General features: G+C 33.4%; 1 protein-coding gene across 2 annotated transcripts in view; it reads left to right on the forward strand.

Moving 5' to 3' along the window:
• Nachra7 (nicotinic acetylcholine receptor alpha7 subunit) overlaps positions 1 to 25583 on the forward strand; it is a 194245-nt gene extending 168662 nt beyond the window's left edge. For both annotated transcript variants that reach the window (XM_083036494.1, XM_083036495.1), the window contains 8 exons: positions 8196 to 8376; positions 10836 to 10911; positions 12835 to 13029; positions 15175 to 15261; positions 15916 to 16025; positions 17040 to 17148; positions 17410 to 17810; positions 18153 to 25583. In XM_083036494.1, coding sequence (XP_082892620.1) covers positions 8196 to 8376; positions 10836 to 10911; positions 12835 to 13029; positions 15175 to 15261; positions 15916 to 16025; positions 17040 to 17148; positions 17410 to 17810; positions 18153 to 18320 — 1327 coding nt within the window. In that variant the 3' untranslated portion in view covers positions 18321 to 25583. The remainder of the gene's footprint in view (positions 1 to 8195; positions 8377 to 10835; positions 10912 to 12834; positions 13030 to 15174; positions 15262 to 15915; positions 16026 to 17039; positions 17149 to 17409; positions 17811 to 18152) is intronic.
• Positions 25584 to 26443: the final 860 nt, after the last annotated feature.

Consider the following 26443-nt stretch of genomic DNA (forward strand, 5'->3'; position numbering starts at 1 on the left):
CTTACAAAATCTTTTCTATAATATAGTACAAAAAAAATTGTCATTTTATTTTTAAATTATAGAAAAAAATATATGTAACAATTATATTCTCCGCATTGTAATTATAAAATTCTTTACTGAAAAGAGTAAGTTTTACATTGTCTACAACTTTCGGTAGATATTAAATAAATCTAGCATTTAACAATACTTTTAAATTGAATATATAGCATGGAATCGTGCAATTGCTATTTCCCCAGATAAAAGATGACAACCAAGGAAATGTAATCTAGTTTAGAAGAATTTTAAATTAAAATCTCAGAGTATTTATTCTTATAATATTCGTGTTATCGCGAAATAAACAATAAGTTCGCGAAGAATTTCCGACGAAGACAATTTTAATAACTAAAAGATGAAATATTTTCTTTTCTTTTGTTTTTATTATTTCCTTGAACAAGCTTTGGTTCATTGTAAGATTACATAAAAATAATCCAACGCCAACAAAATACGGCAATGTTAAAGGGCTCGACATAGCCTCAAGAATTCCGCAAATAAACTTCCCTTAGATCTTTCTCGTTATCACACAAGGCACGGATTCAAGGTAGAATACTCTATTTTGTAAAATGTAATGCGGTCTCTGAGTGCATCGACCTTTCCTACAAGTATTTTCTCGCCAATGTGAGCTCGTATACGCCTGATTAAATAAAGAAAATGGAATATACAGCGTGCGTATTATTAAGAAACAGTCTACAGCATAATAGAATTTTTATTTCCAAGAGAAAGGTCGATACTCTGTATAATTGACTTATTTTTAATGCACAAAATAAGTATGAAATAAAGCGCTGTGAAGTTCTCCGAAATAAAAATAAATAAAATAATAATATGTTTTAAAACTTTAAATTCGATTAATATTTTTGACAGTCATCAGCTGATTTTTGTCAAAAAATTTTAATCGCGGACAAAATATATATTATATAAGTATATATTATAACATATTATATTATTTACAATTTACAACATATTATAATTAAAATAATAATATTTTGTAAATAATATAATATGTTATAATTACTTTATCCGCGATTAATATTTTTTGATAAAAATCAGCTGATAACTGTCAAAAATATCAATCGAGTTTAAAGTATATTATAACATATTATTTAAAAATATTTTTAAATTTTATTTTGGACAAACTGTCAAACTGCTAACCCTCGCGATGACAGCTAACCCTCGCGATGACAGATGCTATAAATAAATACAACGCACAACGCGAATCGAGCCAGCCAATCAGCATCGCGGAAAAGAGACAATAATGTCAATAACATGCCTTTTTTTAGAAAGAGAATTATTATTTTAATGTTAAACTAATTTATCTGTGATTAATTCTATGATCGACGATTCTAAGTGAAAGAATAATTTTATATTCGTTGATAACTAGAATTAAAAGTTAATAATAAAAATAAATTAATTTAGAGTTTCTTTATTAATTACCACATTAATTTAAATATCCGCTTAAATAGACAGCTATCATTCTAATTGACACATAAAATTTTATTTAAATTATTAAATAACCGGCCAGTCATCATAGAAAGCTTCTAGAAAATTTAAAGCTTCTAGATAACTCTAAATTTTTTAACGGACTAATTAAGACAAAGGTAAAGCGGCACGTAATGAAAAAAATTTAATTAAACTATCCTTATCTCGTGTATCTTGTGCAATTTACTCTAATGATGAAAGTTGTTTAATATGTTTTTCTATAGCGTAAACATATTAAAAAGTCAATTTTCTGAGGGAAGCTGCAAAAATAAGTATCACGTCAATTAGCGTTCGAGTCTATGGAAAAAGTTGGCGTTTGTCCTATTAGTTAACGCAAATGGAACGGAATCGAAAGGGGTGTACGACAAGCGAGATAGGACGTCAAAGGCCTGGGGTAGACTCGTCCATAATTAACTCCTGCTAGTCTATTCAAATCTGCGTTAACACGACGCCACTTGGAAGTTTAATCGTATGTCATGATCGATAAGTTGCGATAAAATCAAGTAGAGAAGGTACGAAAATTTGTTTTTGATGGACATCTTAAGTAAGTATGATGGAATATAAGAGAATATCCCTTTGATGAGAAGATTTCTGTGATTAATATATTCTCTTCTAACATTTTGCATTAGATATTAATTAAAAATTGTTGTATTAAAATGATGATCTACATAAAATGGAACTTCTTTTGACTAGAGCTACAAATTTTCGTTTTTAATTATAGTTAAGTTTATAGATCCTATATCTAGATGCTGATATATACATAGCTTTTGTTTATATCAGAATCATAAACAATTAAGATGTTTAATTAATCTAATTACTCTTATAAACAAAGTATTAAATACATTTACATCATTGTGTAAAATATTTAAAATATCGAGCTATGTGAACCTAGCACCCGACTTTTTAAAAATTAATTTTTTAAAACGAAAAATGATAGCATTTTGTTTGTAGTTGTTTGTAGTAACAATAATTTCGTTTGTAGTTTTATCAATTAATAAATAAAAAACATTTTTTAAATGACTCGCATCCAACATTGTGATATCGCAAATCCGCTTGCGCAGTCTTCTTTAGAATTGTTTGTAGTGATTTTCCTTCCGTTTGTAGTTGAGCGGTTCAAAACAATGTTTATAACTTTTGAACCGCTCAACTACAAACGAAAGGAAAATCACTACAAACAACTACAAACGATTCTAAAGAAGACTGGGCAAGCGGATTTGAAAAATCTTAAAAATTGACAAAGTTAGCTCTTGGGCGAATAAACAATTGTTTATAACTTTTGAACCGCTCAACTACATACGAAAGGAAAATCACTACAAACAACTACAAACGATTCTAAAGAAGACTGCGCAAGCGGATTTGAAAAATCTTAAAAATTGACAAAGTTAGCTCTTGGACGATTAAACAATTGTTTATAACTTTTGAACCGCTCAACTACATACGAAAGGAAAATCACTACAAACAACTACAAACGATTCTAAAGAAGACTGTGCAAGCGGATTTGCGTTATCACAATGTCGGGTGCGAGTCATTAAAAAAATTTCTTTATTTATTAATTGATAAAACTACAAACGAAATTATTGTTACTACAAACAACTACAAACAAAATGCTATCATTTTCCGTTTTAAAAAATTAATTTTTAAAAAGTCGGGTGCTAGGTTCACATAGCTCACACGACGTATAAAACTCTTACCGTTTGATGTTTGAAATCGGGGAAAAAATAACAGAAAGTTTTATATCATATAACATCATGTATATATGAGTGTTTCGACAAAATTATTTAACAAATCTCGCTCGAATGAGTCATATTATACTCGCATATAATATGCAATATAATGTACATATGCAATAATAATGAGAAAGTGATTTTTTCCGAGTCTGGCGATTAATCAGGGATAGAAAGTAGCGCTGGTCAGCCGATTTCAGTGATTATCCGTCCGATATAAGCGACAATAGTAACGCGTCCGAACTCTTTTCATCCCTGCACGCTTTTATTCCTCGTTCGAATAATTTCGACGAATATCGCGATAATAGCATTAATAATGTTATCATTTCTTACAACAATTTTTTTTAATTTTATTTACAAATATTTAAATAATAAATTCTATTGATAAAGTAATAAAATATTATTCGCACACGAGTGCACCTAGCACCCGACTTTTTAAAAATTATATTTTTAAAACGGAAAATGATAGCATTTCGTTTGTAGTTGTTTGTTGTAACAATAATTTCGTTTGTAGTTTTATCAATTAATAAATAAAAAAAATTTTTTAAATGACTCGCACCCGACATTGAGATATCGCAAATCCGCTTGCGCAGTCTTTTTTAGAATCGTTTGTAGTTGTTTGTAGTGATTTTCCTTTCATTTGTAGTTGAGCGGTTCAAAAGTTATAAACAATTGTTTATTCGTCCAAGAGGTAAATTTGTTAATTGTAAAGATATCGTAAATCCGCTTGCGCAGTCTTTTTTAAAATCGTTTGTAGTTGTTTGTAGTGATTTTCCTTTCGTTTGTAGTTTAGCGGTTCAAAAGTTATAAACAATTGTTTATTCGTCCAAGAGCTAACTTTGTCAATTTTTAAAATTTTTTAAATCCGCTTGCGCAGTCTTCTTTAGAATCGTTTGTAGTTGTTTGTAGTGATTTTCCTTTCGTTTGTAGTTGAGCGGTTCAAAAGTTATAAACTATTGTTTATTCGTCCAAGAGCTAACTTTGTCAATTTTTAAGATTTTTCAAATCCGCTTGTGCAGTCTTCTTTAGAATCGTTTGTAGTTGTTTATAGTGATTTTCCTTTTGTTTATAAACAAATTGTTTATGACTTTTGAACCGCTAAACTACAAACAACTACAAACGATTCTAAAGAAGACAGCGCAAACGGATTTGCGATATCTTTAGAATTAACAAATTTACCTCTTGGACGAATAAACAATTGTTTATAACTTTTGAACCGCTCAACTACAAACGAAAGGAAAATCACTACAAACAACTACAAACGATTCTAAAGAAGACTGCGCAAGCGGATTTGAAAAATCTTAAAAATTGACAAAGTTAGCTCTTGGACGAATAAACAATAGTTTATAACTTTTGAACCGCTCAACTACAAACGAAAGGAAAATCACTACAAACAACTACAAACGATTCTAAAGAAGACTGCGCAAGCGGATTTAAAAAATTTTTTAAATTGACAAAGTTAGCTCTTGGACGAATAAACAATTGTTTATAACTTTTGAACCGCTCAACTACAAACGAAAGGAAAATCACTACAAACAACTACAAACGATTCTAAAGAAGACTGCGCAAGCGGATTTGAAAAATCTTAAAAATTGACAAAATTAGCTCTTGGACGAATAAACAATTGTTTATAACTTTTGAACCGCTCAACTACATACGAAAGGAAAATCACTACAAACAACTACAAACGATTCTAAAGAAGACTGCGCAAGCGGATTTGAAAAATCTTAAAAATTGACAAAGTTAGCTCTTGGACGATTAAACAATTGTTTATAACTTTTGAACCGCTCAACTACATACGAAAGGAAAATCACTACAAACAACTACAAACGATTCTAAAGAAGACTGCGCAAGCGGATTTGCGTTATCACAATGTCGGGTGCGAGTCATTAAAAAAATTTCTTTATTTATTAATTGATAAAACTACAAACGAAATTATTGTTACTACAAACAACTACAAACAAAATGCTATCATTTTCCGTTTTAAAAAATTAATTTTTAAAAAGTCGGGTGCTAGGTTCACATAGCTCACACGACGTATAAAACTATTACCGTTTGATGTTTGAAATCGGGGAAAAAATAACAGAAAGTTTTATATCATATAACATCATGTATATATGAGCGTTTCGACAAAATTATTTAACAAATCTCGCTCGAATGAGTCATATTATACTCGCATATAATATGCAATATAATGTACATATGCAATAATAATGAGAAAGTGATTTTTTCCGAGTCTGGCGATTAACCAGGGATAGAAAGTAGCGCTGGTCAGCCGATTTCAGTGATTATCCGTCCGATATAAGCGACAATAGTAACGCGTCCGAACTCTTTTCATCCCTGCACGCTTTTATTCCTCGTTCGAATAATTTCGACGAATATCGCGATAATAGCATTAATAATGTTATCATTTCTTACAACAATTTTTTTTAATTTTATTTACAAATATTTAAATAATAAATTCTATTGATAAAGTAATAAAATATTATTCGCACACGAGTGCACCTAGCACCCGACTTTTTAAAAATTATATTTTTAAAACGGAAAATGATAGCATTTCGTTTGTAGTTGTTTGTTGTAACAATAATTTCGTTTGTAGTTTTATCAATTAATAAATAAAAAAAATTTTTTAAATGACTCGCACCCGACATTGAGATATCGCAAATCCGCTTGCGCACTCTTTTTTAGAATCGTTTGTAGTTGTTTGTAGTGATTTTCCTTTCATTTGTAGTTGAGCGGTTCAAAAGTTATAAACAATTGTTTATTCGTCCAAGAGGTAAATTTGTTAATTGTAAAGATATCGCAAATCCGCTTGCGCAGTCTTTTTTAAAATCGTTTGTAGTTGTTTGTAGTGATTTTCCTTTCGTTTGTAGTTTAGCGGTTCAAAAGTTATAAACAATTGTTTATTCGTCCAAGAGCTAACTTTGTCAATTTTTAAAATTTTTTAAATCCGCTTGCACAGTCTTCTTTAGAATCGTTTGTAGTTGTTTGTAGTGATTTTCCTTTCGTTTGTAGTTTAGCGGTTCAAAAGTTATAAACCATTGTTTATTCGTCCAAGAGCTAACTTTGTCAATTTTTAAGATTTTTCAAATCCGCTTACGCAGTCTTCTTTAGAATCGTTTGTAGTTGTTTATAGTGATTTTCCTTTTGTTTATAAACAAATTGTTTATGACTTTTGAACCGCTAAACTACAAACAACTACAAACAATTTTAAAGAAGACAGCGCAAACGGATTTGCGATATCTTTAGAATTAACAAATTTACCTCTTGGACGAATAAACAATTGTTTATAACTTTTGAACCGCTCAACTACAAGCAAAAGGAAAATTACTACAAACAACTACAAACGATTCTAAAAAAAACTGCGCAAGTGGATTTGTGTTATCTCAATGTCGGGTGCGAGTCATTTAAAAAATTTCTTTTATTTATTAATTGATAAACCTACATACGAAATTATTGTTACTACAAACAACTACAAACGAAATGTTATCATTTTCCGTTTTAAAAAATAAATTTTTAAAAAGTCGGGTGCTAGGTTCACATAGCTAAAATATCGCACTTAACAATCAGAACCTAACTATCACAGTTTATTGAAAACTATACATATTTGCATTTTTCAGTCTTGCAAAATTGCGGGATAACATGAAAACTCATTCTAAAGCATTTGTATAAAAAACTGAATTTTCTGTAAGAATTTTCTCTCTTCCACAATTTAAATTTTGAAGAATATCCACAAAAGTAATGTTTGCCTTCGCAATAATTTATTTTACTGCATGAGATGTCAGAATATATTGCACACTTAAATGCCACTCTACAGTTACGATGGCGGCTCGTTTTTACAGCGACTATTTATCAACATTTTATTATCAACATATTTTCTGAGCATGTATAGCGAAATTCCAAAACAATTAATCATTTTATCATTTAATAAACCTTAATCGATATGTCAATATCTATAGATATAACTCGATATTAAAAATGTTAGCTTTATAAATTTGTCTTTTTATTGAGAAAATCTATTGAAATTTGTTGCAACTTGCAAAATTATGTTGATGATTAAAATCATTATTATTTCATTATTAATTTAGAATAATTTGTTTACTATTTTACTTAATAATTACAAAATTATGCTTTTTATGTAATTTTAATAAACTAGAATTTACCATGTAAGGTTAGAAATATGTCTTTATTTTTACATAGCAATTTGGCGAATAGATATTAACATGCGAGATTGAATTAATTGCATCATATATTAATTATAAAAGAGTAGGTAGACGTTGCCTCCTTTCGTAAGGGTGAGCAGCATTAGGGACAACTGAATTATCTCTAAATTATTGCAGGGAAGGGATAAACCGACGGGTTTACTTCGGGGACATCAGTGCTCTGATATTAGGTTTTATGCTTACATGTTCTGCAATATTGTATTTAGTCTCTTGAGTAAAGAAAGATAAATGTTTCACATGTGTCGCACGGAATTATCTCAATCAGGAAAAATGCGTTTAACACATAAAATTACTCGTAAATGAAGAACTATTGTAACTAGCGCCATTGTGATATAACAGGATTACATTAATAGTGAAAAGGACTTCTGCATAAAACAAATAAAAAAAAAAACAATAAAAAAAATGTAGAAACAAGAGAGAGACCATATATGTATATTCGACAAATATGAATTTATATTTGGAAGATATATTTTTTTCGATGGTCTATTCTTGTGACTTACATTTTTCATTGTAAAAAAATTACAATAAAATAATTATACCTATATTGTGTAATTTTTATCGAACATATCAATTATTAAATACATCCAACATTACATTTTCTTAAATTAGGCAAACGTTTAAGCTTTTTAAAAATCTATAAATTGATTTAATTAGTTTGCCGTATCGAATCTGCTGATTAAATCGGCCTGCTACATTTTATCACGGAAAGATTAACGTGAATCGTTGTTCCTTATAGCGCCGACGAGGGCTTCGACGGCACTTATCCGACGAATGTCGTCGTAAAGAACAATGGGACCTGTTTGTACGTGCCACCCGGTATATTCAAGAGCACTTGCAAGATAGACATTACCTGGTTTCCCTTTGATGATCAGCGCTGCGAGATGAAATTCGGCTCCTGGACGTACGACGGCTTTCAGGTAAGCATAGGGGATAGGCATTACCGGAATTGGGTCAGCCAATCGTCGTTCCCTGATATGTTCTCTCGACATTGACGTCGAACTTACGAATTTTCCAATCTGTCGGAAGCACGTCGGCACTTCTCCTCGATACGTCTCAGGACGCGGAAATAATTTAAAGTGACGGCGTCGAAGTGTTTGATTAGCGCCTGGAAACGGGTGAAAGACGGAAAGAGAAGGAGAAGAGAGAATCTTCGCTGTTTGCCAATGTGAGATTCGCTCTAGAGAACATTCCATGAAATTCCTAAGAACGGAGCGGACTTTGAGTAAAGTACTCCGATCGTGTAACGGTGGCGCATTTTCCGCATCTTCGACACAAATCGAGTTAGCGTTCTTGAGATTACGGCCGTTTATCTCAATTGTATTAAATGATTATTTATTTGTGTACAAAAAGTATGATTAAATTTTATATAGAACTATGAATATATAGAGAGGAAGAAAAAATAAGAGAGAGCGAGAGAGTTTAGTAAATAATTTCTTTCTACAATATAATTAAATATAATAGTTTAATGAATAATTTCTTTCTACAATATAATTAAATGACGAATTCATTTTGACATTTTTGTTTTAGAAAAAATGATCTCAGTTTTATTTTATTTATTTTAATTATTTCAATTATGACAAGAATTATCGGTAAATTTTTCCTCTTTTATATTTTGTTAATTTCATTCATTTTAATTTCTCATTATAAAAATACTAATATATGCACGCATCTGAAACATTTCCTGATGGAAAATGTTCAAAAAAACATGGATATTCTTGATTCTTATACACGTTCTAGGAATACCGCGATGGACGTAAAATGCACTCGGCATTTCGTCGAAACACATCACCAAGGGTGTGGACGGCAAACGTTATTTCACAGTGAATTGCAGGAAATTTGCGAATCGTGGAAGAAGTATTTAGAGGACAATGAACGACATCCAGAATTCTCACCTACATGATTTCACTATCGTCATTTTATTCTTGCAATTCAATACATCAAAGAAAAATCCTTTTTAAAATATCTTTAAATTTTTAATTTAGATATTATAAAAGCAAAATTATAATAACTTATTATTTCAAAGAAATTGTGTAAAAACTGGAAGAATTTATATAATAATTTTCAAATCAATTTGTATATAAGAAATGTTAAATTAAAACAAATTAATAAATCGAATATAAATAATTAGACACACAACCAATTAACAATCAATAATTAAGCATTAAAAATTTATACTTATTTTTTCTGTATAACAATGAAAAAAATATCATATATTATAAATCATAATATGTCAGTATTTTATCATAAAAATAAATATTATATTGAAATTAATGATAGAATATATATATCTCTCTCTCTTTCGATATTTAAAATATTATATATTTATCGGTAAACAATATTTAATTTTAAAACACAATTTCTGCATGATGATAACATAATAATATTGTCCGATTATGATCATTGTAATATTGCTATTATTATGACAAAAGTGTAATATTGATTTCTCATGGTAACGTGTGTTTCTACCATACGACTAATGTACATGGCAAGTTTAATTGTCGAGCGTGCAACTTCGGAATAATTAAAATTCAAGATGCGAATTACACGGTGCCGGGCAATTTGAGAACGCTCGGGGGTTCATTAAGGAGGACAATAAGCAGAACGTAATTGAAGCGCGATGCAAAAGCAAGAGAGATAGCGGAATGCACCACGATTTTCTCGAGTTCGGTTCGATCCATTGAATACGAACGAAATGCAAAGACTTTTCTGATAATCGTCCATTCTCACTTAACAATTCGCACCCAGATATTAATTCGCTATAGATTACACCCAAACGTCAACGAGAAAAAATTTCGCATCGATATTCAAACGCGCAGAAATTGCAAAAGATTGCGAGAGAGATTCATATTGGCCTACGTAAAAATATGCATGAATTCATATGAGTTACATCAACAAAACTATATAAAGTCATATGCAGTCAAAAACTCGACAGAGCATTTATCCCACAGTAAATAATAATATCATTTAAATACATTATATATTTTTGTATTCTGCATCTCTTTCTTTCTCTTAATATTAATTTCTTGAATATGTTGATTACATATATATATTTGGTACAAATAGATAAGATTATTTTTAAATCATTTTAAAAATAAACTGTAATGTTTAATTTAAAAAATTCTAGAAATTATAATTAATTAATAACATAAATAAATTCTAAAGTGCTCTGCAAACATTCAGAGCGCAGTTCTTGTTTGTTTTAACAAATTTCTCGACGTTTCGTTTAAAGTTTAAAGAATAAGAGATAAGATAGCTTCCGTATCTCAGTCGTTCTATAGAATAGATTTTCCCGTCATTCTTGAAACAAACCAGTCGTCTTATATGCGGTGCGGTTGCAATAAGTTTTCTCTAATCGACCGTCATAAATTGTCGACAGTTGGATCTGCAGCTGCAGGACGAGTCCGGGGGTGACATCAGCAGTTTCATCACTAACGGCGAGTGGGATCTGTTGGGTGAGTTTTTACAGTTCTTATCGAAGGGTACTGTCCCGCCACGCCCGGATAGTTTGCACCGAAAGTGATTCCCGGCCGATTAGCAATTCTAAAGTCTTGCACGGCCACGGGCGGATGATCAATCGTTTCGCAAATCGGAAACGGTATTGATCCTCGCTTTGTCCCTGTCAAAATTGCCTGTATCTGGGTCAAACGGGGGGGGAGGAAAGGGAACACGGCGTGACTCCCTTCGCGCGCGCCCCAAGTTCAGTGTTTTCGTTGGCGAACACACACCAGGCGATCGGTAAAGTGTCGGAATTACGACGAAGTGTCTTACTTGAAAAGCAAATACTAGTTTGTCACAATTGCTAAATAATTGCCTGAGAATTTATTAAAAGTCAAAATTTAAATTTGAGTTTTTTTACTTTTTTGCAGATATTTATATTGCATTTTTCGTCGTGGATTATATTTTATTTTATAGATACATGTATAGATATGCGTACACACAATTATTAGCAAAAATCCACGCGAAACTTTTGTCTTACAAATAAAACATTCCTTATTTGTATTCGATTTTATTCTGAGATCAATAGAAAAAATTAGTAAAATTAATTTTCGTATATATCAATATCAGCTTACGTTCTAATTTGACAACCTACATGTAGAGAGCTGTCGATTACAATCACGAAAATAAATTTTATTTTCGTAATCCGATTTCAATAAATATCTGATATCTATTGTTAAAGTTAAAATTATGTTATATTTTTTAGTTTTATGTTATATTTCTTAATGAAATAATATAATTAATTTTTACATAAATAATAATTTTCCATTAATAATATTTGTACAAAAAGAAATTGTAAACGCTATTTATTGCTTGATTACACAGGTTAAAATGTAATGGTTTGAAAATAAATTCGTATACCTATGTATGAAATGCATGTAGTACAGCCTCATATTGGAATTGCAATACAAAACTAGAAACATCTGGTTTACACTTCTCGAGAAGAAAATAACATAATTATGATAATATATTGTTCGATCATGTGTCACTTGCAGTTGATAAATTCATTGTGGATAAATTCAAGAAACGCGTGCGCACGTAGCGTCTTTATCGTTACTCTAATGCAAGAGCAAGAACATTCGCCTCCCGTATCTCGTGTATCTCTCGAAAAATTGTACGATGCATTACGCGTGGGAATAGCGTAGGTCGGCGTACACGTGTAATGTATGTGCTCAAGTTATGAGACTTGCGGTAGAAATGTATCTTAAGTAACTACGGCTGCAGCAGAGCGCACCGTTTTGTACCCGGAGGAATAACGTAAGATAGAATCGTCCGTTTTTCTCTGCCCTGTTACACGGGATAATTCAAGGGAGTAGAGGAGAAGAATTTTTCGCTTCCGGCAATCTTTTGTTACGCTCGACAGCGCATTTTATTTTATTGACAGTATCGATTATTTCTACACGTGTGCGCGACATCATAAGTGCAAGCGCCTAAATTCAATATCCGTTTTAGAATTTTAATTTTAATAAAAATTTCAAGATATATATTAATATTATTAAGAGCCACGAAGCAGTAGAAAAATCACTCGCTTAAAATGTCAATCAGGATATAGATATCTATTAATTTCTCAATCTTAGAGTGATATCTATTAATTTTTTAATCCTAAAGTGCAAGCTTCTTTTTCAAGATTTAATAATATATAAACTTTTATATGTATAATTAATATGTGATTAATATATAATAATATAATAATATATATATATATATATATATATATATATAATTTTTCTACATTTATATATCTAGAGGAACAGAAAAACATAAAAAAATGTTATTGTATCTCGATAGTTCTGATTCTATGCTTGCGCTTTCTGCACGATTAAAAGTTATATTAACATAAAAAATAATGCTGATATAATGATCATTTCTGTTTTGCTTAGGGGTACCTGGTAAAAGGAACGAAATCTACTACAATTGCTGCCCGGAACCGTACATAGACATCACTTTCGTCGTCATCATCAGAAGACGCACACTCTACTACTTTTTCAACCTGATTGTGCCGTGCGTTCTAATTGCCAGCATGGCCGTCCTCGGGTTTACCCTGCCGCCCGATTCCGGCGAGAAACTCTCCCTCGGCAAGTTTCAACTCGATGCAAAACTCCTTCCCAACAGTTCGTAAATTCGAGCTCCCGCGATTAGACACATTCCTGTTTGTTAAGAACATCAGACATTTGCGCGATTAGGTCCGACCTACTTCCGACAGATTCTCCCGCATCCGGAAACCGCGCCAGGAAGAAACTATTCTGCACCGCGTCGTCGTGAGTTTCTTCCGCAATCAAATACCGCGGGGACTTTATCGAATTTCGAAATTAGACCCGATTTAAATTCCGTTACACTGTACGAAAACTTGGTTCGTTGAATCCAAACATCACGAATATGATTTCACGTCACCTCGCAATTGAATAAAGAACGATCGAGTGTCAAAGATTTCCGTGTCAAATTGAGATGAATATTTTACATTCACTTGTATAATATTAATTTTATTTATACGTGCAAATTTATATTTTTTATATGACACGTTTACAGAGAAGGATATAATAACTTTTTAAAGTCAAGTTTTCTCAGAGAAAAAATTTTAAGAATTCGGTTTCTTATTAAATATAAAAATAAATTTTTATATAATTAATTAAAATTTATTATATAAAATTCATTATATTTGTGTTATTTCTTTTCAGCAATTTTGAATGAATTCTTCAACAATTTTCTATTTTCTTTAAAAATAACTGTAAGTCGAATTAAATTGAAATAAAAATCTATAGTGATAAATAATTTATTAATGAAGATTAATTTGACAGAGAATTTTTCTAGCAAAAAAATGTATATGATATAGTTTTATTGCCGACTTACACAAGTCATGTAATAAAGTGATTCTAGACTTTCTCTTGAACGCGTCATGTGATCACAGTTGTAGAAGATAGAGAAAGATTACGTTAGTGCTCTTCATGACACAATTTATTTCATTGTTATCTCGTAAGCGTGATCGTCCTGGAATTCGCCAAGTAGCCGGATGCTCGGTAGAAATTTTGCCTTCTACAGCTCGAATCCGCTCAGCTGCATAATTTCGATTCCTTGCCCGCCTCGCCTCTCACTACCGTGTAAACGCTCCCGTGATTAGAGTCATGCGTTGGAGTTTGCTAAGCGCATCGGGCGTTTACGCGATTAGATTTCGTCCCGATCCCGATTGAAACGGTATCCCGACGCCCGAACTTCAGCGAGCCTTCTATTCAGGTCGTCGAATTTCTTCGAGCGTACAAGCGCGTTACTCTGAATCTCCGCCGAATTCGGAAGCGATCGCGACAATCGTCGTCGACGAGGAGATACGGCGACAATGGAATGACAATGTCGAGCAATTGCAATCGTCTCCGTCGCGAATTGCCTTGAAGCTCATAGCTATTCATAGATCAAGATATGATAATAACGTCTCTCCAAGCGATGATGCTCTATTTATAGTGATCGCCTTAACATTTATATTATGAGTAGAACGACGCGTAAGCCAAATTTTCCAATAAGTCTTTTCAGAATTGATTATTGTAATTAACTTAAAAATTAGTTAACAAAGAACCTTCTATTTCGAGTGAAATTGAAACAATCAGAAAAAAATAATACTCTTTAATCGCGATTGATCTTTGCATCTCTAAGGGCTCTTGACAGCACCTTTCAACGCGTTATATCGCGAGCTTCGAGAAAACTCGAGTAACATCTGATATTTAGATGAGGCATCTGTCGCGATGTTTTGAAAGTCTAAATAATTTGAAAGTACCTCTTAACGCGACGCCGCAGCTTGCGAATGAGTGTCACGAGTTCAAAGCCCGAGCATAGTGACAGATTAAAATATTTTAGATCCTGCATATGCAAATTATCCTTTCAAAGATTTTCATTTAAGACCCTAATAAAATTAAAAAAAAACCAACAAAATATTTTACTATTTATTTCTAATTTATATAATTTTTTATTCCACAACATTTTTAATAATTTTATCGTTTCCTCGAGAAATTATAAATATGAGGAACACTTTTGCGACTATTTGTCACTGCGTTCGTGGCGACGAGGTCGGAGACATCATATCGCTCTAATTGTAAGATGAGAATCGAAGCGCCTTCAATATGGGGTTGTTACGCATTGAAGGCTCTTCGAGCGTTCAAGGGCCGAGGGTTAATCTCGCTTGGCCACCTCTTCGAAGCACTCGATAATTAATCGAAGCCAACGAACCTCTTTTGTAGGAGTAACCATCCTCTTGTCCCTCACTGTGTTCCTGAATATGGTTGCCGAGACAATGCCGGCGACGTCTGACGCTGTGCCGCTTTTAGGTGAGCTCGATTTAATTGATTTTCAATATAATTAATTTTTCAATATGAGAAAGCAGAGCGTGATTGATCACCTATATCATGAACCATTTGAGTGGAAAAAGATAGGGAGAGAAGGAACGAAGGGTTTATCTTTGCACTCTTCTAAGATGTGCTCCCTAATTGTAAAATATCCGAGGCAAGAATACATGCAACTGAATTTCTTTCACATATTATTAGCATTAATATTATATGCTTTTATAATTATCATGCATACTGTTTTATAATTTATAATTCAAATAAATCAAATAATTGAATAATTGAAAACTTGTTATGAAATGATTTATTACTATTATTATTATTAATACATATTAATATTAATATTAATATTATAATATTCTATTATTATGATCATTTTTGAGAGAGTAAAATTATATTTATTTGATATACAGAGAGAAACATAAACTTATGTTAATTTATTTAATATTTAAAGAAAGTAATAAACCATGTTAAAATACATGTATATCAACTATCAAACTTCAAATTTTACATTAATATATAATTTTATACTAATTGAGTAATTTAATAATTATCGTTTGCTTGCTAATTTGGCTCATTTTCGTATTTATACTTAACATACAAATCATAATTATACTTAATTACTTTTATATTTTTCAGGAACGTACTTCAATTGCATCATGTTTATGGTAGCCAGCAGTGTAGTCAGCACGATTCTCATCTTAAACTATCATCATCGAAATTCTGACTCCCATGAAATGTCTGAATGGGTAATTTACTTTGATCGATATTAAAGCGCATAGCGTAACACTGTGACTATTATGACTTAATTATCTTGTTAGTGACTGTAATGTGAAAATATGAGAGGCAAAGTATCGCGAGCTTAGTTAATAACAAGTTAATCTATAGTTCTGTTATTATTTAAAACAAAGAAATATATATAGAGAATTTGTCTGAAATTTTCTAAATTTATAAGTACAGTTTATCAAGAATTGCATGAATTATTGGCAGTGAAATTAGTAATAATTAAACGAAAATAATGTGGGACGAAACTGACTTTATTGTTATAAAATTTATCGAATAAACTAGTTCATGTTAATATAACTTGTTAATATAAAATCGATAGTCAACAATAACTTACATAGAATTTTATTGAAGGCCTCTGGCTCACTTGTTTGGCTAAATTATTCGATTTATTCGTGTAGGTGTAGGATAGGATATTTTTAATTGTTTTTAGAATTAATTGATATCATACATTCTCTAGATTTATGTTTCTGAAATGTATGGTAAATGTACTAGCCAAACAATTTGTTAACGTTACTTTCATTCGCGCAAGAGATACAACGAAAACAATTTTGTTAAAGCTCAATTTAATTCGTTGCCGATGACTTCCACATATATCGACGAATAATTATGGCTTTAATTAAAATACAACAGCATGCCGCCGCTGAGACCGATACATCGCTCTCTTTTCATCGGGAATTTTATAGACGAATAATTAAGGGCCACTCCATCGAATGCGCGCCACGATACTAAATCACATTGCATTATTGAATTTCTCGTTGGACGTCATTTTAATTAGGATGTAAATTTCGGAGATTGATTACTCGCGCGATTAGATTTCCTCAAGCGGAAGGTATGCATATACACGCAAATTAACTTAAATTAATAAACGCGGCTTGCCTCTTGAAAGTCGCAAATTTTTGCGAGTTCAATCACATCACAGTTACCAGTATATAATTACGTATATTGGATTATATTATTAATTAAAATGCACATTACAGATTAGGGTAGTTTTCCTGTACTGGCTGCCCTGTATACTTCGTATGTCGAGGCCAAGGCCAGAAGAGGATAAGGAAGTACAAAAATCTCAGAAGCCATCTCCGGTTACGGGTAAGATTATTTTAAAAATAGAAAAAGAATTTTTTTTTAATAAAGGCATGTTAATTGCATTTGCAACAATTTATCACAGATTACACTGTCGTTTGCATATGAATAATTTAATTGTTTCTTCTCACATAAATATTTGACATGCATTTTCTCGAATGATTACCCTTCCTCCTCCTTTCCACTGTGTTAATAATTACATAATTATTACGTAATTATATAACTTTTCTCTAATTTAACGACTGGCACTTTTTTCTCGGATACCAGGTGCGAGCAAGTCATACGGCGATCTGGAGCTCCACCAGAGGAGTAGTAAGTCCCTGTTGGCGAACGTCCTGGACCTGGACGATAACGCGTTGGCGTCTCACAATAATCTGCTGAACAACGTGTATAGCACGCCCGGGCCGCACCACGCGCACGCGATGGGTCACGGCCATAGTCACATACACTCGACGCCTCATCATCATCACAGCCACGCACCCACGACGCCGCATCATCAGCACGCGACGCCGCTGCCGCATTCATCGTATCCTGGCCACCAGATCTCGCATACGCCGCACCATCACCCACATCCGCAAGACGCGTCAGGGCCGCAGGTCGAAACGATACTCCAGAACGCGTGCTTCTGCGCCCGTTACGAGCTTGTGCTAATCCTGAAGGAGATTAAGGTAATGGCTCGATCCAACGACTCGACGAGTGATTAAAAAAATCTTCAGAGATAATTACTTCGGTGTTTTAAAGTACTTAAAAAAATTATTTAATTTATTTTATTCTATAATTTAAAGATCGCAAAATTTTATACGGTTAAAGGTTCAAGCTTTCAGCACGTTTCAATCTTTCTAAACTTCAAAGATTGTAATATTTGAAAATTAATAAGTTTATAGATCGAAACCTAAAATCTCTCAAAGTTCTGATCAGTTTGACGTTTGAAATATCTAAAGTTTGAAACAGAAAAGATCAATGCGAGCCGATCATTACATTTTTAACGAGACAGCAATCTCTCGTTTCAGATAATAACGAATCAGCTAAAGGCCGAGGAGGAGAACACGAAGATCACGAACGATTGGAAGTTCGCGGCGATGGTGATCGATAGGATGTGCCTAATCATTTTTACTCTGTTCACCATCATCGCTACCATCACCGTCCTGCTATCGGCGCCGCACATTATCGTCACGTGATTCAGAAAAGCCAGTCTGCCGCCGGTGGTTCCGGGGCTGACGAGGATCTCGCCGACGGGCATCTTCGCGCCAGCGAAGCACCCGCCCTTCCCGTTAACCGGATTCTGCCGGGTCGGGCACGAGGGTGCTCGCCTTCGGGTTCGCATGCCGCTTCGTTTCGGAGACCTGCGCGTTAGGAAGAAAGCAATACGGGGAGTAACTTCGTTTCTTTATGATATATATAATAATACCAGTAAAAATGAAAATAATAACGCTATCGATAATGAGAATAACGATAATAGTATTAATAATAATTACGTAATAGTTACGGTAAAAAACTTTATCGTATAATTATCCCACGAGGACGCCTTAGCGAAACACGTTGACACACCGTTTTCAAGACAGCGCGAGCTCGCGCGCACAAGGGCGAAGGGACACGTTACACAGGGACACGCGGAAGAACCAGACACATTGTACTACATTGGTTTGTTTACACGCATCCCTGAGAGCAGTCGAGCAAGGTGGCCGAGCGCTTTGTATAGCTGAAATGGTACATTTTTTTCGAACGAGAGGGTTGGACGATTAGTTTTATAAGAAATTCAATTACGTTTTCACCGAGATAGAAGCGTGATCGGTCGAATCGAGACGAGTCTGTCCTCCGCGACTACTACTTAGGGATGTACCACACATACACATACATACATATGCACGTAACATCATATACGAGCGACTTTACGCATGGAAACGTAATTTGCCAATGAGTTAAAAATACTCCGATGCAGCCCAAGGTTGATACGATGTAGAAATCTCCGAATGTACGCGTAAGGATCAGTGTTGCTAGGATTAAGAGACCCTTGATAGCGGATGCAACAGTTTAAATAAATCTCGTAATGTTTCTACGATTCAACGTAAAGACTTAAATTCGAGTATCTCGAAAAACTTTGAAGTATAAATACTAAATGATATAAACGATTATATAAAATAATTGAGAGGTATATAAATGATAGCATGCTCAAAAATTGATATAAAATCAAAGTTTTCAAATATTTGATTTTTTGAAATTCTCGAAAACATGATACATAAGCAGTAGAAAATTCGGGGATTACTATATGCAAATTGACATTGGTTCTCGTCTATGATGAGATGCGAAGAGAAGCGCTTGATACAAGCGAGATCACTAATTAATTTGAGCCGTATAAAACTAAATGACGAAATGAAACAGAAAAGAAAGGATGACGATGAAAAAAAAGGGAAACGAGAAGAAGGAGAAAAGGAATTGGGCTTTAAAGGTAAAACGCACACGCATACACTCTCAGAATACACATGATGAACTGCCAAGGTGATTCAAATAATGCCAGTGAATTTTCTTATCCGTATCATTAGTATATAAAAATCGACGACGACTTAATAAACGGGGGATTTGTACTACGATTTAAAAGCGGCGGTCATATAACATAAATACTCTCTCTCTCGGGGAGAGAGAAGAGAGGAGGAAGAAAAAAATCCGAAGGACACAGATGTGGAAGGATGCAGAAAGTGGACGCAAGATAAAAATGCGAAGGACGATTGTGATTGTTTGATAACTTCCGCTTGAACTGATTTCGAACGCGACGCACTTTTTTTCCTTGGTGTTCGCAAACGCGTGCGAATTGCTTGTATCATCCATCTGCATTCTCGTCGCACATTTAACGTTGAATATCTGGCTCTATATATGTATCTTGGATCAAAAAATTTCACACCAATTTTCCATGTGTACTGAAATATCAAACAGCTGTACTTAACATTAAACACGGTCTTATATCTACGTTTTTGAGAATCAAACAACCGTCGAATTGTTTGACAAATCGTCATCAAGTTCTAAATTTGAAAAAAACAAGACTAGTACATTTATCGTTGAATGTGCATTGAGCAAATAGATCATTAACTCCCGCATTACAAGTAGATAAAACGTGAACTTACGCAGACACACGCTTTCTGGTACACAGTAGAAACAATCGTGTACCTTTTTTGTCTGACCATGCATCAATCTTTCTCCTTCCTATAAGAATTCCATTATCCGGATCATTATCGCGGCAACATTGTACCTTCTTTCTGACATCGAAAAATCGTTTAAGAACGCAAAAAAGTGGAATTCTTATTTCTCTTATGTTAGAGAGAAGAAATGTAATTTCAACATCCCTCGTTTTGTTACCGCATCTTCAGAAAGAAAGATTACACCGTATTTCCGCTAATATAAACATTGAGTATCGTGCGGTTGCAGAAATTGAAAAACCGTTTTACACAGGATATCAATATTACTATGTTAAATATTACGATCAATGCGTTGGTTCGCGATAAATATTTCTTTCACCTCTGCAAGGGATGAAACACGAGTTTAGAGAAACACAACTTTACTCTTAAGTGCATTTAAAGAAAAAATTAGCACGCGTCACGTTCTTTACTAATTCACAAGCTCTCGACAGCTTATCTTCTTATCGGCAGAAAATCGCGGAAGTGATGAAGTCGATTAGTCACACTGGGAAGAGGAAAAAGCAACGTGGGATGGCGACCGATAAAGAAAGGAAGTTGCTCTTGCTCATGGACAGACACGTAGGCGGACGCCGTCTCGACGAGACATCGGGGAGACGAACCCAAGTCGTATTGTACATTTTTCAGCTATCGGCACTGGATACGCGACAACCAATCACGTTATCTTTTAAATATGTACTATTAAAGGTTATTAAGGTGTAATGAACCGTTGTTGATCATGTTGCGTTGCGGGCAGGATTACGCGTATATAGAAGTACGATAGAAACTATAAAACGGTGTGTTTTGATCTCTAGCGCGCGAACGATTAAAAAATAAATAAATAAAAGATATAAACAGAATAACGTCGAACTTGTATTAAACTCGTAAGGGAGGTAGAGAGTACATTACATTACATTAGACGAGAGAGAGAAGTGCGGTTAATCAGTTTTAAGTTTATCACTATAATCACTAGTTAACAAGAAATCAAAGAAATAATTCGCCAAAAAAATGATGCATAGAGAGTTCGAGACATCGATACATGCATTTTAACGCCGGAAAAATTATCCTTTATGCGATAGAAATTAACATGCGGCTCAATTTTAGCCTTTTATTAACTCGATAACATAACAGAAATTAGAGAATAAGCTATACTCAAATATATATTACAATTCAAATAAAAAGACATTTATGTTCAAGCTACAAAATGCCATTGATTGTGTTGTGTTTTTGTGAAGAAGGATGTGAAATAGAGGATTCTCGACGCCCTGATAATTTTTGTCGCTGCAGGAAAATGTCCGGCCCCATCGTTCCTTTTTTTACGTGCGTTTGCTGTAGTTCAAGTTGGTGGAAAGGTAATTAACAATGCCGATTTATCGCAACTAAGGGCAGTTTAGGAGAGTGCCCCTTCAGTTTTTACAAAGTAGAAAGATGTGGCTATACTTCATGTTCCGTTCTGTCCAATTATTTCTTTCTTCAAAATGATGATTATCTTTAAGATCGCAACACGAAGGCTGTTTCTTATTATTAGTGTAATCAATTTTTTTTTATATTTATTATATATCATTAAATTGTGTATGCGTTCTTAAAATATTGCCACATTATTTCAAGTCACTCGGTACATTAAAGAAGAATAATCTCATTGCTATCGCGTCGAAAGTAGGGCTTCCTAATTAATGAAGTCTTCGCTTGTTCGCTCTAAATCCGCGAATTTAACCGCAATTGTTATACGCAACAAAAAAAATAATACGCGTATCAAACCGAGATTAATTATACTGGCACTGCGATTAATTATTATCGCAAGTGTAACATTAATCTAGAAGCAGCGATATGGATTACGAGTCCTAGAACATTACGGGTATCAAAAAGTCGTGTTAGCGAAGCAAACGCGTGATTTTAATGTATAATCAAGATTTAACGATTAGATAGTAAAAAAAAAAAGAAAATAATGCATTTTACCAAGAGATACGACGATACTTGTCCTATAATTATACTTGTAAATGTGTATTATCACATATCGTAATGAGATTTACGTCGAAGACAGAAAATTGCTCACTGTAATTCGTCGCTAACGACTGCTGATTTATTTTCCTATAAATTAATAAGCGCACCGCGAGCGACGGCAAAAACAACCGTTTTTTCCCTTTACGCGGAAGTAGCTAGAATATTTGGACGATGAAAAATATAGGTAAAAACGTAACAACGCGAGATTTCCGGGATATCGTGAAATGGTGCAACTTTGTACCAAGAAAAGGTTTTGAATCTATACTTACACAATAACGAATAAATAATAGAGATTAAAACTGAAGCTCATGGCTAACAAAAATAAATCTGATATAGAATATGCCAGATTCCTGAGAATTTTTTTTTTTTTACGCCGTGATGCATAGTTGTTCAGTTTTATGGTATATGAAATTCAAACCGCGTACGATAACATTATTATACAATTTAATGAGCTTCTTCCCGCGATTTCCGCGACGAGGAATCGAAAGGAGAACTATTGCTATCGAAGATCTTTCTTGCTGAAAGAGATTTTCAGCAAATTCTCGAACATCACAAATTCGCATAAAAGTGGATTTTAAATTCAGGCGGAACGTGACACACTTCGCGCGAAGTTTCCACCTCCTTGAACTCGATATAGACAGTTTTCCGAAGATAACGCAGCAAACGTACTCAGGCATGGTGTGATCTGCCTACGAAAGCGTAGGCGAGACTAATGGATGGTCATAAGTCTGAAAAATTTATTACTTATTCGAGGAAATAGATTAAATTAAAAAGATATTACATAATTGTTTAATTTATAATTAATTCATTTCTAACTTTTACAAGTAAAGAGTAAAATTTTTTAATTTCGAGAAAATTTTAATTAGCTTTCATTATCTCATGTTATATTTGACAAATTAATATGTACGTACATTGGTACATGTTTTTGAATATATAATTACGTGCCGCAATTAATTCTTGTATGCCAATTTAATGCTTCTTTAATTTAATATATTTTAACTTTAATATTTTTCTTCCATAATTTCTTACTCTATAATTTGAAGTTAAAAAAATAATTTAAAAAATATTTTTAACTTTTTTTAGAGGAAATGAACTTGAAATTCTGAAGAATTTGACGAATGCAATTTCTATAAAAAGTGATAAATGGAAATTTTATAAAATGTTTCCATTATTTTTAGGCTGTACAACTATTTTTTCTCAAATTAATTTGTAAAACTGAAACAAGAGCGGCAGTAAATAATGAAATTTTCGTACAAATTGACCACTTTAAGTAAACGACTGAATAAGAAACGACTGAATAAAAGAAAAGAGGCTAGAGAGTGAGAAAAGAAAAATAAGATAAGCGGCATTAACGTGACTTGCGCCTTTAAAATCGACAACTCAGCTTAATACGCGCGGGGCTGTTATATATAAAAACTGTAATCTTGTAAAATAAAAGAATATTAATAATGATAACGAGTTAGTGCTAATGATTAACGATAACGATAAATGATAATATTACTACTACTATTAATAATAACAATAATAATATTAAAACGTATTAGCTATGAGACTCTTCGCCTGTACGAAATGTTGAAATCTCCTTTCTACGACGTTAATGTACGATTAAGTCGATTTCCGCGAATCGAATCGTTCCCGATTAATGAGTAGTTGCGGTGGACAGAAAGATAAATAAAAAAAGAAATTGAATAAATATGTGAATTAACTAAATAAAGGTTAATAGACTCATAGGATATCGTAGTAATGCAGATGTACAGGGTGATGCGATGAAAAAGAATATCTGGCAGTGTGATGTGAGCGATTTTTTGAACGTCTCGCCCATCAATATGAAAGGCAAGGAATAATTGAAATAAAATTGAAAAAAAAGAAACAGATCAAAAAATGTACATAATATACACAAGAGATCGCGATTATCTTTAAAATTAATAATCCAATCCCGAAATTACAAACGGTGAGTTTCGTTTCATCGAGCCGACGTGACGCTTTCGTCGTGACGTGGAAATTAACCCGTTATACCCAGATGTAAATTTTTCTTCAATTTAGAATAAAGACCCATATAAGTATATAACTCTGTATTTTTTTTTTCATACGGGTTATAACGAGTTAAATTGTATGCGAGTTTCGTAGTACTTCTTCTTCACTTGACTCCTATATTAATTACTCGGGCGTTTTAAAGACTTACCTAAGGACTTACTACGATAGAGATAATTACGATTGCTCATCGATTATGCCTGTCGTTTAAGTGTCAAGACAATCCCCCGATAACTCCAAGCGGCTGACGACGAAAACTATACTTCTCGATATATATAATACTACCTCTAATTAACGCGAGAGATTAATTCGACGGACGCATTATCTGTCGTGTGTAATTTATTGTAAGGTCTATTATACTATAGCATGCCAAAGTCTTCCGCCATTAGTCGCCTAGCACAGCTGATGAGTTTTCTCGGTTGCGAAACTCTCTCGCGAGATCATCATCGTAAATGCTCGCGCTCGCGTGAATTGATCCCGTTTGCACTAATATCGTTCAAGGGGATATAATTAAGATTCTGGAGAATGCTCGCGCGAAAGTCGTTGCAACTGCTCTTTCAGCTGTTCAGCGTTAGTAGCTCGCTGTGATGTAAGTAGTCGAAGCTCTAGCGACAAATTTTACGCTCGTAGATCTAACACTGAAACTAACCGCACGACGCGAAGCGAAAGACGACGAAATGAGACGAAACCATCAGCATTTTCCTTGTCCAGAAATCGATCATATAATTTTTTTATCCTACAAGCAGTAAACGCATGCATTTGCATTCACGCATTTTGCACGAATATGTCAAAATCACGTGTAATTTTCTCAACGCGATACACGATAAAAGTTGCGTGCGTATATTTAAGAAAAAAAAAGTTAAAATAAAATTATATATTGGCTAACTGATAATTACGTGATTCGAGCTTTTAAATTTTAAACTTCCATGATTTATTTGATCCTGCGATAATGATTGAATCGATCATAATATTCTTCAAATGCAAAGCTTTGTGGTGACTTTCGAAGCAGTGTGAATTTTTTATAATAAATGATTCACACGCATGCATTCGATGAAGAATTTCAGAGAAGCAAAGATGACTTTTACTAATCTATGTCACAGAGATTGAAGTGTCAAAGAAAATTGAAACGCAATTACGCTTTTCACTTTTTAAATACGAGGGCAGTTCGATAAGTCAGTGACTTTTACAAGATATGGCACTCAAATCGCAATCTAATTTTATTTCTGATATTTACCATCTTATTTAAGTATACACACCAAGTTTCAAGTAGATCTGTCAAATAGAAATTTTTTGACAGCGTTCTAAAGCGGATAAGTTTGTGTTTTTTGCTAAAATGGAAAAAAGTGAATTTCGTGTGCTAATAAAACATTACTTTTTGCGTGGAAAAACCATTAAGGAAACTGAAGAAAAGCTAAAAAAGTATTATGGAGACTCTGCTCCGTCGCATGGAATGATTCACAAGTGGTTCACTGAATTTCGTTGTGGTTTTTGGTCGATTGTGAGCAAGCGCGGCACCCATCTGGCCGACAGCTTCTTCATGCCCAAATGTTTATGCAAGATATTAAAAACACGTTCGTTTGAGATGTTTACCATCTTGGCTATCTCGCGTATCTTCAATACAATATCATGGATTTTATTGACTGTTTCTTCAGTTGTGACCTCATTCGGACGTCCCGGGCGCTCAGCATCATTCGTGCTTGTACGACCACAACGAAATTCAGTGAACCACTTGTGAACCATTCCATGCGACGGAGCAGTGTCCCCATAATACTTTTTTAGCTTTTCTTCAGTTTCCTTAATGGTTTTTCCACGCAAAAAGTAATGTTTTATTAGCACACGAAATTCACCTTTTTCCATTTTAGCAAAAAACACAAACTTATCCGCTTTAGAACGCTGTCAAAAAATTTCTATTTGACAGATCTACTTGAAACTTGGTGTGTATACTTAAATAAGATGGTAAATATCAGAAATAAAATTACATTGCGATTTGAGTGCCATATCTTGTAAAAGTCACTGACTTATCGAACTGCCCTCGTACTATATAAATCTTTGGAAAGTAGCCACTTTGGATTGGTGGAGACGTTCGGAAGATCGATGATCCTTTG

Source organism: Prenolepis imparis, unplaced genomic scaffold, assembly GCF_030444845.1.
Source record: "Prenolepis imparis isolate NDT839.2.m4 unplaced genomic scaffold, iyPreImpa1.0 SCAF_4, whole genome shotgun sequence".
Classification (NCBI taxonomy): domain Eukaryota; kingdom Metazoa; phylum Arthropoda; class Insecta; order Hymenoptera; family Formicidae; genus Prenolepis; species Prenolepis imparis.